Below are 13,642 nucleotides of genomic sequence, written 5' to 3' on the forward strand. Positions count from 1 at the left end.
GTAGCTTGAGCTTCTGGGACCTCAGAGCGCATCCCCTTGTGACATACCTCCTTTAACAAAGCCATACCTACTCCATCTCCTAATAGTGGCACACCCTAAGGGCCTATGAGGACCATTTTTATCCATACCACCACAGTAGGTATGTATATGTGTTTATGTTTGTGTATATGTATTGTGTATGTGTGTATTTGAATTATGCATGTGTATACATGCATTATGTGCATATATGAGTGTATGTGTTTTATATATGTATATGTATGCATAAACATGTGAATACATGTTTCTGTGCCTATGTATGAGTGTGTGTGCATTATATATGTATACAAATGCATGTGTATACATGTATTATGTATGTATGTATATGAGTGTATTGTATTATATATGTATGTGTGTATATACATATGCATGCACACACATACATATCTACTGAAGCGCATTGTTTCCTGTACTTTTGTTTTAGACATAATCCTAGAAGAGTTATCAGGTTTGTTCATCTGGAACAGACTAGAAGCAACAAGATTCCCGAGTGTCTATACGTTAGTGAAACAACAGGAAAATGATTTCATTCAATGTGCATGTTTGAATAGAAAGTTCTCAGGATCTCTGTTTTGTTTTGTTTTGTTTTGTTTTGTTTTGTTTTGTTTAATTGAAATTGGGGGACAAGGTAAGAAAATGAAAGCAACTGCTTGATGTAAAGGGAATCTGTCTGTGACAGAAAAGGACATTTGGTTTCCTTTTCAATTAACGATAAACTGTGAAAATCAAACAACCTCAGTTTGTTCCCCAGCCTGTGAGCTGGAGTACAGGATTTCTTTATTATATACCACAGTAACCATGAAAACTTAGAGAAATTCTGGATTGAAACCAAGCCTTAATGGGGAAAATGAGCTTAACTGTCTAAAATAGAACCTGTAAGAGCCCTAATACACAGTTTTGTATTTATTAAAATGAACAGCAAAGCAGCATTACACTGAGATTTCACTGGTAATTATCTGTAGTGGGACTGGGGCAGAGAAAGTGAGGACAGAAGAAAAGGAAGGCAGATGGCAGAACAGAGGTATCATTGTTGTTCTCGTGAAGTAGTGATTGGAGACACAGCAGCGCCTCAGGCCCTGATCCTAGGAGCTTTGAGGAGAGAAGCAAAGGCTTCCAGGAGACCCTGCGAACCTGTGCGTTCTTCTGTGTGCTGCCATGGATTTTTTTATACGCCTAGAAGAATGCAGCACAACAACAGCACAACACACAGAAGGCTCCTGCTTTGGGTTTTGTGTATCCAGACTTCCTTAGGGCTGTGTCTGCCCATGAGTAAGAAAGCCCAAACTTAATCTAAGGGAAAGTCTGATGTTTTACAAATTATATATTAATGAAACTTACATATGGACGTACAGCCAACCCTAACTCACCTTTTAACCTTTGCTTCCCTTCCCTGATAGTTTCAGAGAAAAGCTTTTATTTAGTCTTTGAGTTGGAATCCCCCCTCCAAAAGAAGAAAAAGAAACTAACCTGAATCTACATATGCAAGAGAGACCAGTCAGGTGGTGTCTGCTGAAGTGCAGCTCAGACAACTGCGTAGCTGCCAATCAGATGGCATCCATTTTGATGGTATGCTGTCCTGTGAATCACCTGCCACAGATGCTTTTGCACAATTCTCCACTTTCTGAAAGGCTTGGGGGGTGTATTCAGAATATAATTTAGTGCCAAAGAATTTAAAGTGAGGAAAGAGATTATGCTTACAATACCTTTGTTATTTACCCCTCACAAATGATAGAATTATATGAGATTTGTAGGAAAGGATTTTGAAAAATGACAAGCCTAAGGACTTGAGAATAAAAATGGATGGGTGAGTCTCAGGCATACTCAAGGCCTGGGGTTCAGTCATGAGCACTGCAAATAGAAAGTGAGTTTGAGGAACTCCATTCCATTGAGAGAGAAAGTTTGTGAAACACTGATCTTCAGTGGACAAGAACATGCCCTCCAGAGCATCTTACGTACACCCCTCCAGAGTACGTAAGATAGGAGCCAGTAGATTTCAGTGGCACATGGTGCTCACTGAATACAGAACAGAAAGAGGTCTTAGTTTAACCTTTTACTCTCTTGTCACATGGAAAATCATTATATGACATGAAAATCCATTGGTTTTGGAGTACATTTTTCAGACAACCCCGGAAAGTTCGTGTAACCTATCTTAACTCCTACTTTTTCTCACTCTAAAAAGTATATGTTCTCTGGAGGTGACAACTCATGCCTTTAATCTCAGCACTCAGGAAGCAGCCTGGTCTACAGAACTAGTTCAAGGACAGCCAGAGCTACACGGAGAAACCCTCCCTTAAAAAATAATAATAAAAGTATATATGTAATTGTGCCCTCTGCAGCAAGCCCCTCCAGACCACAGTGGCTCGCACAGTAGCACATCATCCCCAGTCGAGATGACTTCTGCTGATGTGTGCTCAGCTGCAGCTTCATTCCAGCGAGGCATCACACTTCTCAGTCCGAAGCCCAGGCTGAAATAAAACATCTGAGTAAGGCAGCCAGCCTCCTCACTTTGAGAGATAAGACAAGGGCACTCTTAGATGGATATGTCTCCCAGCTTCTGTACAATCCAGCAGCTCACTGAAAAGAACCACAGTGTGGACAGGCATCAGTGAACCAGGAAGTACACCCCTCCAGTTATCAGCCAGCAAGTCTCATAAAGCTCTGTAGCAGTGGTTCTCAACCTCTGGGTCATGACCCTTTGGGGTTTTGAACGACTCTTTCACCAAGGTTGCATATTAGATATCCTGCATATCAGATATTTACACTACAATTCGTAGCAGTAGCAAAATTACTGTAGCAACAAAATAATTTCATGGTCAAGAATATTAAAGAGACAGCATTAGGAAGGTTGACAACCACTGCTCTACAGGAAAGAGAGCCTGGATTAGAAGGAATGACAGTATCTACTTATCTCTCCAAACCTTTGCATTTAAATATGTAAAGTTACATTAAAGTGGATGTAGCTTAATGCATTCTCCACCAATGTTCAAATTGCTAGTACTGTTAAATAGCTCCTTTTAATGTTACTTATTTCTAGAATGCAGGTAGGCTTCAAGTCCTTACATATCATTAAGACCCATCACTTCTCCATTCTCACCACAAAAAAACCTTTGTAAAGCTTTCAACCATCTCAGTTGTCGGTTCTCAGATGTATGCCTTCCCCCTTTGTATTCCTGTCTTCAGAGTGCCACAGTTACAGTCACGCTTACTTCCCACTATAACTATGTTAAAACCCTCTCAGGAACTTCTTGGACAACTATAAGATTCTTCCCTCCCTATTTCTTCTGATAATTAATGTGATAAAATTCTCTGGGAAGCTTAGAAAATTTTAAAGAATAAAAATGAAACTTCAATTATTCTATATTTAAATCTATGTGTTAATGTAAAGCACAAGCACATCCATAACATGTATATATATTTAAACATATATAATGGAAACTTTTATTAATTTAAATACCTAGTCTTTTAAGACTGTACTTTCCATTATCTGTATGCTATTGAGCATGAATGTTTGCTGATCATTAAAGGGACATGAATTTAGCATTTAACCTATATGTAATGCAAAATACAGAGTCTCAGATCTCAAAAATAAAACCATCCTACTTCCTGACCTGAATTTTGAGCCCCACCACCACCTTGAGGTTATCACTGATGTGTCCCTCTGCATATCTTCCTTCCCCACCCATGGGAACTAGCATCCTCAAATCTCTGGACTGTCCTTAGCTGCTTCCTCCTTTTCTGGTTATTTTTACCTTTGTGCATCTCTGAACAGTATGTTGCTGAGTTCTTTGTGGCTTTGAGCCTGATAAAAATAGCCTCATACTGTGTGCATTATTTTTAATAGTAGAATGAATGATACAAAATTATTGGTATTATTTTCTGGTGCTTTACTTTAACAGAAACCATGTGCAGGAATATACTATGTGTGTTTCCAATTTAAGTTGGGTGGGAATATTTTCTGGAGTAAAAATTGCTTAATTAGAAGATCAGAATATTTTAAAGATTTGTTGGCTTTTTAAAAAATTAGTCTTCCATCAGGAAATATGTCCATGGAAAATTTAATAAGATACATATTTGGATTTTTCTGGCAGATAATTCTAAATCATGACTAGCTTTGTTCTTTGATTGCCTTTGAAAAATAGAGAAATTTAACAAGCCCAAAACCAAATCAAATTCCATGGTATTTTTGGCTTCCCTGAAGTCTGTCCTGTTCTTGTTACATGTTGCACTGCTCATTATTCCATTCATTTGTCAATCTAGAGCCCTTAATGGTTATCTTTCTACTTCCCACCTCCACCAACCACCCACACTTCCCCTGGTGAGAACATCCTTCTGGCATGTCTCTGCAATGTCCTGTGGGTACATGCCTTCTCTTCCACTCAGGTCTATGTGAACTGGACCACAACATGACCTCCTGACTGGCCTCCCACCAGTCTTTAGAATCTTGATTTTCCAGTGGGTCCTTTAATCTGTTACTGTTTCAAAACACAGACTTGACTTTAAAATTCAAACCAAAAATATTTAATAGCATACCATTGTACACAGTAAAAGCCATACTCCTCAGTTGTTAGAAGCAAAGCCCTGATACAATTTAATCTACTACTTTGATTTTATTTCTTCTTTATCAATCCTTTCTACTCCCCACTCCAGAATTTTGCTTTTTACTTCAGCCAACCTATATTGATATGATCCTTATGTCTTCCTTTCAACCGGACATTCCTTTCCTGTCCTCTCATATGTCCTATCGGATGTTACTCATGCTTTAAAGTTCCACAGAAATTCTAGCCCCTCTGCAGAGCTTTATATCAATGACTTTTTAAAATATCAATGTATGTTGTCATAATTAACATGGATGACTAGAATGTTGTGGCTCACAAAATATTTTGATGGCAAGTGCTTGTAGAAATATATTTGTTTGTGTAATTCCCAGTAGGGAAAGGAAAGCATGAACTATCTTAAATTGGGACCATGTGTGTGATGATAAAAGTTTGTGTGTGTTTCTGTATACATTTTATTTGGAGAATAACAAAGGCATAAATAGACGAGTAGAGAGAAAAGATATGTAAATACTTAATCTTGGTGGTTATTAAGACTTCTAGAAGCTTTTTTGGAGCCTCGGTATATGGCTAATTTTGGGAGGTCTTAGATCATAATTTCTTTTTTAAACTGTTAGTTGTTCTTTTATAACTTTTGTATAGTATGTTTAACCATATTTCCCTTCTTCCCAACTCCTCCCACATCCACCCTCTTCAAGTCCAACCTGTTCCGCCATTGTTCTAAAGAATAATGAAATTCCTCGGGCGCACTCTCTTCCCTGGAGGTGTTAGCTGGGCTGACTGAGTTTCCACCCACCACGTCTGCACCTACTTTTCCAGTGTTGACTGCTGAGTGGGGAGGGCGTCCTCCTTTGCCAGATCTGCACAGTCAGGGGTCTTTCAACCATAAAATGAAAATGTTGAGCTACTTAATTGTTACATTGGTGAGGAGATGATCTCTAAGGTCCTTTCCAGCCTTTATATTTTGAGATGTTTTGCTCATGATGCAGAAAAATCCAAAAAAAGGCAGTGCTTGCTCCATCTGGGTTTAGCCAGTTGTCCTCTCCTCGCCCCTGAACTGGCAGGAACTTAGACTTGCTGTGTCCTCAACTACACCCTCTTTTGTGGCCAGGCCCCTGACTGCCTTTCTGTGGGATGATAGGTGTAAGCTTACATGCTTCTGAGGTTCTCTGCAGCTTTAACATACTATAACTTGATATCCATTATGCTTGCACTCTGTACCCTGCTGCCATGGGTGTGTTTCAAAGAAAACACACACACACACACACACACACACACACACACACACACAAAGCCGGCAGTAGACTGAACGGCTCACATTGCTTTGTCTTCAGGAACTTGTGCAGATCCAGCAAGCAAGCTTGTTGGTTAGTGCAGACAGACTGTGAGACTGAGAACCGCCTAGTCCCAACACTTATTCAGGTTCCCCTCTTACGATTGCTTGTTCTGAAGTCACTGAAAGTGTTTACCTATAAACTGACCCAATCTGAAGTTATCTGTTAGGGGATTACACAGTTGACATCAATTTAAAATGAGTCCAGTAGCAGGAGGCTCTAGTAATCAGTGTAGACTGAAGACTTCTGAATGAAAACCCGATTTCATTTCCAAGAGACAAACTAATCTTTGATACATGATATTTGAGTAAAGAGTTGAGAGTTGCTTCTGGCAAACATAATTGTTACTGCTTAAGCAAGTATTTCTTTGCTAATAATTGGATTTTTTTCATTTTGATGGGTAGTCATAAATATTAACCACCAGCAGTGCAGGAATAATTTGTATTCAAATTATCAGACATCACTCTGTGAACACATAAAATAATTTACATTTACTTAGCACCTTTTATCCTAAAGTACCCTATACATATTTCTTTACACTCTGATTGCAAGCTATATATAGGACTCTGCCACCTAAAATAGGACAGCTACCAAGTAATAAAGATAAAGGACACAACAGACAGGCGAAAGGAGAAAACATGATATTTTTCACTTTGTTCCTATGTGTGCTTATCCCAATAGGATTGGAGGATCCATGTTGACCAAATGCACCAGCACAAAAGTGGAATTGAATCTGCCCTAAAGGAGACCAAGGTATGTGAATTACTTCAGACAAACAAACAAACAAAACAAATGAACTTACATACCTAGACCTATTGAGGCAAAGCATGAAAGGAGAAGAGACACAATCCTTTTCTTTAAGAAGCTGATTAGTTGAACGTACCACATTATGTCTTCACAGCCCAGTGCTTACATCAAGTAAAGCAAGCTACTTAAATAAAAGCAACTTAGAGTTGGACATGGCAGTACATTCCTATGGTCCATTTGTATTCTAAATATATACATGGCTACCATGCATATATATCTTATACACATTTTAGGCACATATAAATCTTCCTCCTGATTACCAAGATTGCATGAACCCCAGGCTGACAATGACTAGACCTTGTGGCTCTGCCAGCCTTGTTGCCATAGCAGAGGGCGGAATCTTTAGAGAATGCCACAAAGAAGCAGGTTCAGTGCAAAGTTGTGGGTTTGAGGCTAGACCAGTTCTAGGAAGTCATGTTATTCCTTAGATACTTTTGATTTGTAAGTTTATATACAATTTATTACAATGACATAAACTTTAGGTGTTTAGAACAAGAAGTGAATGACACTGCTAAGCCCTTCCTTCCTGAAACAGGGTCTATAAGCAACTCAAGTGTCGTTACCTCGCTCAGCCTCAAGGGTCCTTGGATTATAGGACTGAACCATCACATCTGGCTTCTTCTGATAGCTATATGGTGTGACTAAAGTGTTTCTTCTCATAAACTTTGCTGTTGAAGTATCAAACTGACTTCCTTTGTACACATAATTGATCATTTGTGGAGTGGGTTGAATAATATTTAACTTATTTTTACCAGTTTTGAAAAACTCATTTATTCTTTTATCTTATAAAATCACATGGGATTTCTAGGGGTTTTTGGACAAGCTCCATAATGAAATTAGCAGGACTCTGGAAAAGATTGGCAGCCGAGAGAAGTACATCAACAATCAACTGGAGCACTTGGTTCAAGAATATCGTGGGGCCCAAGCCCAGCTAAGTGAGGTAATTTAAGAAGGTTTTCCAGGGATTTATTCCAATCCAGACCCTAATCACCAAAGCAACACAACATTTTGCTTAAGAGTTGTAAAATGGGGAGAGGAGAGGGCTTGAGGTAGATCTGATATATTGTATCCATATGTGAAATGATCGAACAATATAAAATGTTTAAAATTTTTCATCAACAGAAGCATATGCTTTCTCTGCCCACTTGAAGTCAAGGAGGGAGGTGGGAAAATCCTCCATTTCATAGGTGATAGAGATGATTATCCCATAGGAGTCCTTACACACACTAGTTCACTTTAGTTAGATAAATGCAGGTTTGTTGTTGGCAGTCGTAACTTAGAACAGGGAGAGAGTGTCAGGATGCTGTTTCATTTCCAAGTCTGTTGCTAATTCACCACGGAAGTAGGAGAAAAATAGTGTGTTTATATGTGTCAGAGGGAAAACAGCCCTTGCCACATGACTTAGAGCTGTGTACTAGGGAACATGAAAACAAGATGAATTCAGAGACAATTTAATTAATTAAATGAAACCAATTTTCTATTTTTTTCAACACTTTAGAATTTTGATCAAAAAATAAAATTCCTGGCTTTTGAAACAGCCATGGGAATCCCATAACTTTCTTTGGGACTCTGCAAGGAAAACCCTTTATGTCCTAATTTAAGGTAGAATACATGCAAATAAGGGGGTTCAGTGGGAAGGAGGTTAGGAGAAGGCAATGAGGGTAAAAATGACCAGAATTCACTGAATATATTTGTGAGATTGTCAGTGGATCATAATTTTAATGAATACTTGCAGAAAGAAAATGAAAATAAGTTTGAGAACTTGTATTTTCAGAAGTTCTCAAAGACCAAATTGAAAATAATTTTTGCTTTCTATTATATTCTCTTTGAACTCATTATTCCTTCATACATACATGAAATCATGAGCATTTTTACTTTAAAAATGCCCTCTGGTTAAAGCCACTATGTATCTAACATTAATATTGAATAATTGATTGCCAGATTAGTTTCCGAGAACATATTCTAGTTGGCTGCACTGTCATCCACTTTATTAATTCTTATTAATTGCTGAGCTTCATACTCTACTCTGATTGATTTTTTTTCTCTTTAGAACTAATTTTCTCTTGCATAGCACACAAATTAGATTGACTGAGAGTCACCCTCCCAGAGTGTTTAGAGAGGGCAGAGGACAGTTTTTATTGTCAACTGTGTCCATGCGAGTTACACAGCTGCTCCGGGAAGGCTGCAGCACTTCATCATTTTATAGTGCTTCACTTAAATGCACGGTGCCCATTAATAAGGACATGAAATAGCTACAGTTAAATGTCACTTTCATAAATGTATTCACAAATAAGGGGGTGTCATAAACGCTGTGCAGAAACTGCACACACACAGAGGTCATATTTAAGTAATCTGCTCCCGTTTGGCATGTGTCATTAAACATAGTGTTTTCCTCCTCAGGCAAGGGAGCGCTACCAGCAGGGAAATGGAGGAGTAACTGAAAGGACCAGACTCCTGTCTGAGGTACATATCAGCACTCTGTGCTGCTCACCTGTCAGCTAGTCCGGGCAGAGCCCTCCACTGACTGAATGCCGCTGATTTCAATGAGTGCCTCTCCAAGCCTCCAGTTGTCGCTTTAGGAGAAGTTTGCTAATGAGTGACCCAATTATCCATCTCTTGTTTCTTTAAGATGGCTGAAGTTGCTAGATTAAATTAATCATTAAACTTGCTCTTATCAGCATATCGATAACCTTCCTCATCTTTATTTAACATGTTAATTAATAATAGAAGAGCGGGTGGAGCACCACCTGAGGAGTCTGGAGCCAATGGTAATGCGACTCTTGAAGAAAGAAAGCTACTGTCAGTGATTGCTGCTAATAGTGTGTGTGACCCAGAGTGTAGCTTGGATAACTTACAACCTCTTCACTGGGGAGCTTATGAAATAGTTGAGTGTCACTTCATTTGTTTTCATGATCCTACAGGAGAAGAAAGATCTGATACATAATCTCATTTTTGATGGGAGATGATGAGATTCAAATATAAAAGACAAACATGTCAAAAGCAGGCATGAGTCTAAGATCTAAGATTGTCTATAGTTACAAAGCAGCACAATTTTTATAAGCTTTACTATTTGGCTAGGAAAGAATTAAGTTTCTCTTCTAAAGAGCATTTCAGAAATATTTATCTTAAAATGTAGCATTAGAAATATTTAGATTCTAGCCCTGTAGTGTTTCTAGGCAAATAAAACATTCCTCGGAAGGAAAGTGCTCACTAATGTGGGGTAAATGAACACTTGAAGGGCGTCTGGGGACCACTCAGTCCTCTGGAGTCAGGAGCTGTCCCCAGTTGTGATGTTTCAGGTGCCTGAAAGAAATTAATTTGCTTTGCCTGGATGAGCACTTTATTCCCTGGGAAGGTTCTCCTCACCAGCATGATAGAAATAAAGCCCTACTAAGTTACAGTACTTACAGCGCAGCCCAAGATTACATAAAACAACCTCTCCAACTGTAGAGATTATATTTCCTGTATAGTTGTAGAGAATACACTGCTGGCAGAGAATTCTAGCAGCAGAGGCTGCAGCCATCGAATCTGGACATCAAGTGCAGATTCATCTGGAACCTTTATACCAGCACTTCTGCCTCTGAGAGGTCAGTGTTCCTGGCCTAGAGAAATGAGTAGAGCTTTTTTTTGTATCTCACTGTAGGATGTAAGCATTTCCTTACTGGCCTAGACAGGAGATGATGGTCTCCCAATAACTGTACTAGTAAGAAAGACCTCTAGAAAGCCAGGTCAGCGTTCTGGTAACATGGTATTGACTAATAAGTAATTGTTGGAGAGCGGCATGGTAAATGCTGGTGATAATTGCACAGTTTGATGGCTTCGTACTGCAAACAACTTGATTCTCATTCTATAATATCACAGCATGAGAAAGCTAATGTGAAAGTAATTTGCTGGTGTTTTATAACCAGTTCTCAGAAAACGAAAAGCTTTGTGTTTCTGTATACATTGTTTGTTTGAATTGTGTTGAGAATAGTCTTAATGTTTTATTCCCTTATATCTACACTGACTTTTCCTAATACAGCATTCAGAAAATTTTCAAGGTTCATTAAAATTCAGCACTCACAGAATTTTTTTTTTCAATAAAAGGTTACAGAAGAATTAGAAAAGGTAAAACAAGAAATGGAAGAGAAAGGCAGCAGCATGACGGACGGCAGTGAGTACACATTCACTTAGGGGCTGAACTCAGGAACCACTCTCCAGAAGCCTTTGCAAAGTACCAGTCACTCATCTGGAGTATGTGTGTATGAGCAGTGTGGCTCAATGGATAGTGCTGTTTGCCACTTAAGCCTGGCAATCTCAGTTCTGTCTCAGACCCCATGATGGAAGGAGAGAACCAACCCCTGAAATCTGTCCCCTGACCTCTGCACGTGCGCGCGCGGGCGCACAGACACACACACACACACACACAAATAATATATAAATAAATAATCTATTTTTGCTTGTTTGAAGGGATATACTTGGTACAAAAATGATGTCTGATCATCAGAATACTGCATTCATTAAATCAACTGAGAACATTTATTTTTCTCTAATTTTTATTAATTCAAGCTAGTAACCCAAGATAGAATGGGAAATATTTAATATGTACTTTTCTCTGACAAATACATATGTTTAAAAATATATTATTTCGCTTTCATCATTTTATGTACAAAAAAAAAAACTTTAAGAATATCCCAATGACACCAGGACAATGAGGCAATGACACTTGGGTTTTTTCCCCTCCTTCCAGGAAGCCCTGACTTAGCTAGGTTCAAACAGAGAAGAATTAATATCTCAGTAATTACCCTCCATTACTAACTGTTTTGTTTGACACAGGCCAGCGGTCCTCACCTCAGGCTTTTTAAGTCACGAAGACTGTCTAGTGTTCCAATGCCCTGCATGCAGACTGGGACCCTGGAGTGGAATGTGGGGATTTTCTTGCAATGTTTTCAATGGGCTCATTATTTGTATCTCAAAATGTAACTTTCTTCCCTCTCTAGCTATTCTATTCCCTGTCCCTGTACACAAAGCTGTGTTGAACACATCCTTAAATACCCACTTAGCACTTCTTTTCCTAGAAAAGTTAGAGGATTCAGCCTCAGCACATCAAACGTTGAGCCAGTTCCCATCTGAGCGCTCCCAGGTGTGGAAAATACCACCGCCACGCTGCGGGAATGTCATCCCGTCACTGGCTGTGCTTTAACCCTATTTCTGGCTTAAGATAAAGTGAGGAAAATGTCAGGAAATTCTCTAACAAACTGATACTCCAAATGAGCGTTGTTTTATTGTGTGCTGTTTTTATTCTCCAGCTCCTTTGGTGAAGATTAAGCAGAGCTTAACCAAACTGAAGCAAGAAACGGTTCAAATGGACATCCGAATCGGCGTCGTGGAGCACACTCTGCTGCAGTCCAAGCTCAAAGAGAAGAGCAACATGACTAGGGACATGCATGCGGCCGTCACCCCAGAGTCCTCCATAGGCTTCTATTAAAACATGCGACTTTCACTCTTCCGATTGTTTGTTTTCATATCAAATGATTATTTTTCATGTTGCATGGATTTCCAAACACAATTTATGCTTCTTCAAGTATGTTCAAGTGGGTATTTTTGCACATTATATCATGATGATTATGATGGCTAAAAGCCTTTACAATGAATATAGTATTTAATAAAGTACTTAAAATTTTTCATGTTCAAAGAAGCTTTCAGTGTCATTATCAATGTCATACCCCTGCCTGGTGGCCCATTATCTTAGTACTCCTTATGTAAGTGGCCCATGTGTCATGTGTATGCTCTCACACCCCGGACTACTGACACAGGACTGGTAGCTCTGAAGATCCCGGAGCTGGTCCCCTTCTACAGTGACCTCTAGTGTATGTATTAGAGAAACTGAGAATGGATGGTAGAATTCGTCATAGACGCCAAACTTCCCTTGCCTCAGGCCTACGCTTACACGATTATTAGCGCCATCTTAACTATAAAAATTAAGAAGTTCAGTATCCATGTTGACACGTGAAATCTAGCACTTTATTAATAGTTCAGCCATAGTTCACTCAGCTGCTGGAATGAGGGAAAAGATGCATGTGCCTGTGTCTGCATCCCACCCTTTGGTGTGCAGTCAGCTACACTGAGCGCTTGTCTGTAGAACCTGCCATGAGGAGTGCCACGATCAGCCTCTGGTCCTGACGCTGCTTACTCACCCTACTCATCTATTTCCTACTCTAGAATTTCTAAATTGGCCAAATAATGACTCCTGGAGAGCAGCTTCTATAGGCTGGAGTGTAGCTCAGTTAACAGAGTGCTTGTCTAACAGGCAGGAAGCCCTGGCTTTGATCCTTAGAACTATATAAACCAGTTGGTGATGCATACCTATAATGTAGCACTCAAGAGGTGGAAACAGGAGAATCAGAAGTTCAAACTCATGGACCTGCAAGGTGCACAGTAAGTAAAGGTTCTTGCTACCACGCCTGGTAACTGGAGTTTACTACAAGGTCCTGACGGTTGTCCTCTAATCTCCATATAAGTACCATGGTTCACAGGTGTGCACACCTAGACACACACATGCACATACATACATACACAGATAGATATATGTGTACATACATACAAAATTAAATTTTAAAAAAGTTCAAGGTCATCGTAGACTACATAGTGAGTTTGAGGCCAGCCTCAAACTTTGTGTGAAATCCTAAATCAAAAAAGCAAAAACCAAAGAACAACCTTAAGCCTGCAGAAGAAAGAATGGTGAGAGGATCACAAAGCAAGAAGCACCATTGTTTTCAAGAAATAAAAATTACTTGATAGTAAATTTTGATTTTAACATGTTTTATATTTAGGAGCCACATACTAAAATATCATTAATCTCAATACTTTTCTCCTCTAAATTGTTCTTTTTCTTAGCATTTAACTTTCACACACACACCCTTTTGTGTTGAC

At 39.1% G+C, this 13,642-nt stretch overlaps 1 protein-coding gene across 1 annotated transcript in view; it reads left to right on the plus strand.

The window, feature by feature from the left end:
• Ift57 (intraflagellar transport 57) overlaps nucleotides 1-12,407 on the plus strand; it is a 57,452-nt gene extending 45,045 nt beyond the window's left edge. The window contains exons 7-11 of the mRNA XM_021661346.2: nucleotides 6,605-6,676; nucleotides 7,539-7,670; nucleotides 9,131-9,193; nucleotides 10,817-10,883; nucleotides 12,019-12,407. Coding sequence (XP_021517021.1) covers nucleotides 6,605-6,676; nucleotides 7,539-7,670; nucleotides 9,131-9,193; nucleotides 10,817-10,883; nucleotides 12,019-12,197 — 513 coding nt within the window. The 3' untranslated portion in view covers nucleotides 12,198-12,407. The remainder of the gene's footprint in view (nucleotides 1-6,604; nucleotides 6,677-7,538; nucleotides 7,671-9,130; nucleotides 9,194-10,816; nucleotides 10,884-12,018) is intronic.
• The last annotated feature ends 1,235 nt before the right edge of the window (nucleotides 12,408-13,642 follow it).

Source organism: Meriones unguiculatus, chromosome 17, assembly GCF_030254825.1.
Source record: "Meriones unguiculatus strain TT.TT164.6M chromosome 17, Bangor_MerUng_6.1, whole genome shotgun sequence".
In the NCBI taxonomy this organism is placed as follows: Eukaryota; Metazoa; Chordata; class Mammalia; order Rodentia; family Muridae; genus Meriones; species Meriones unguiculatus.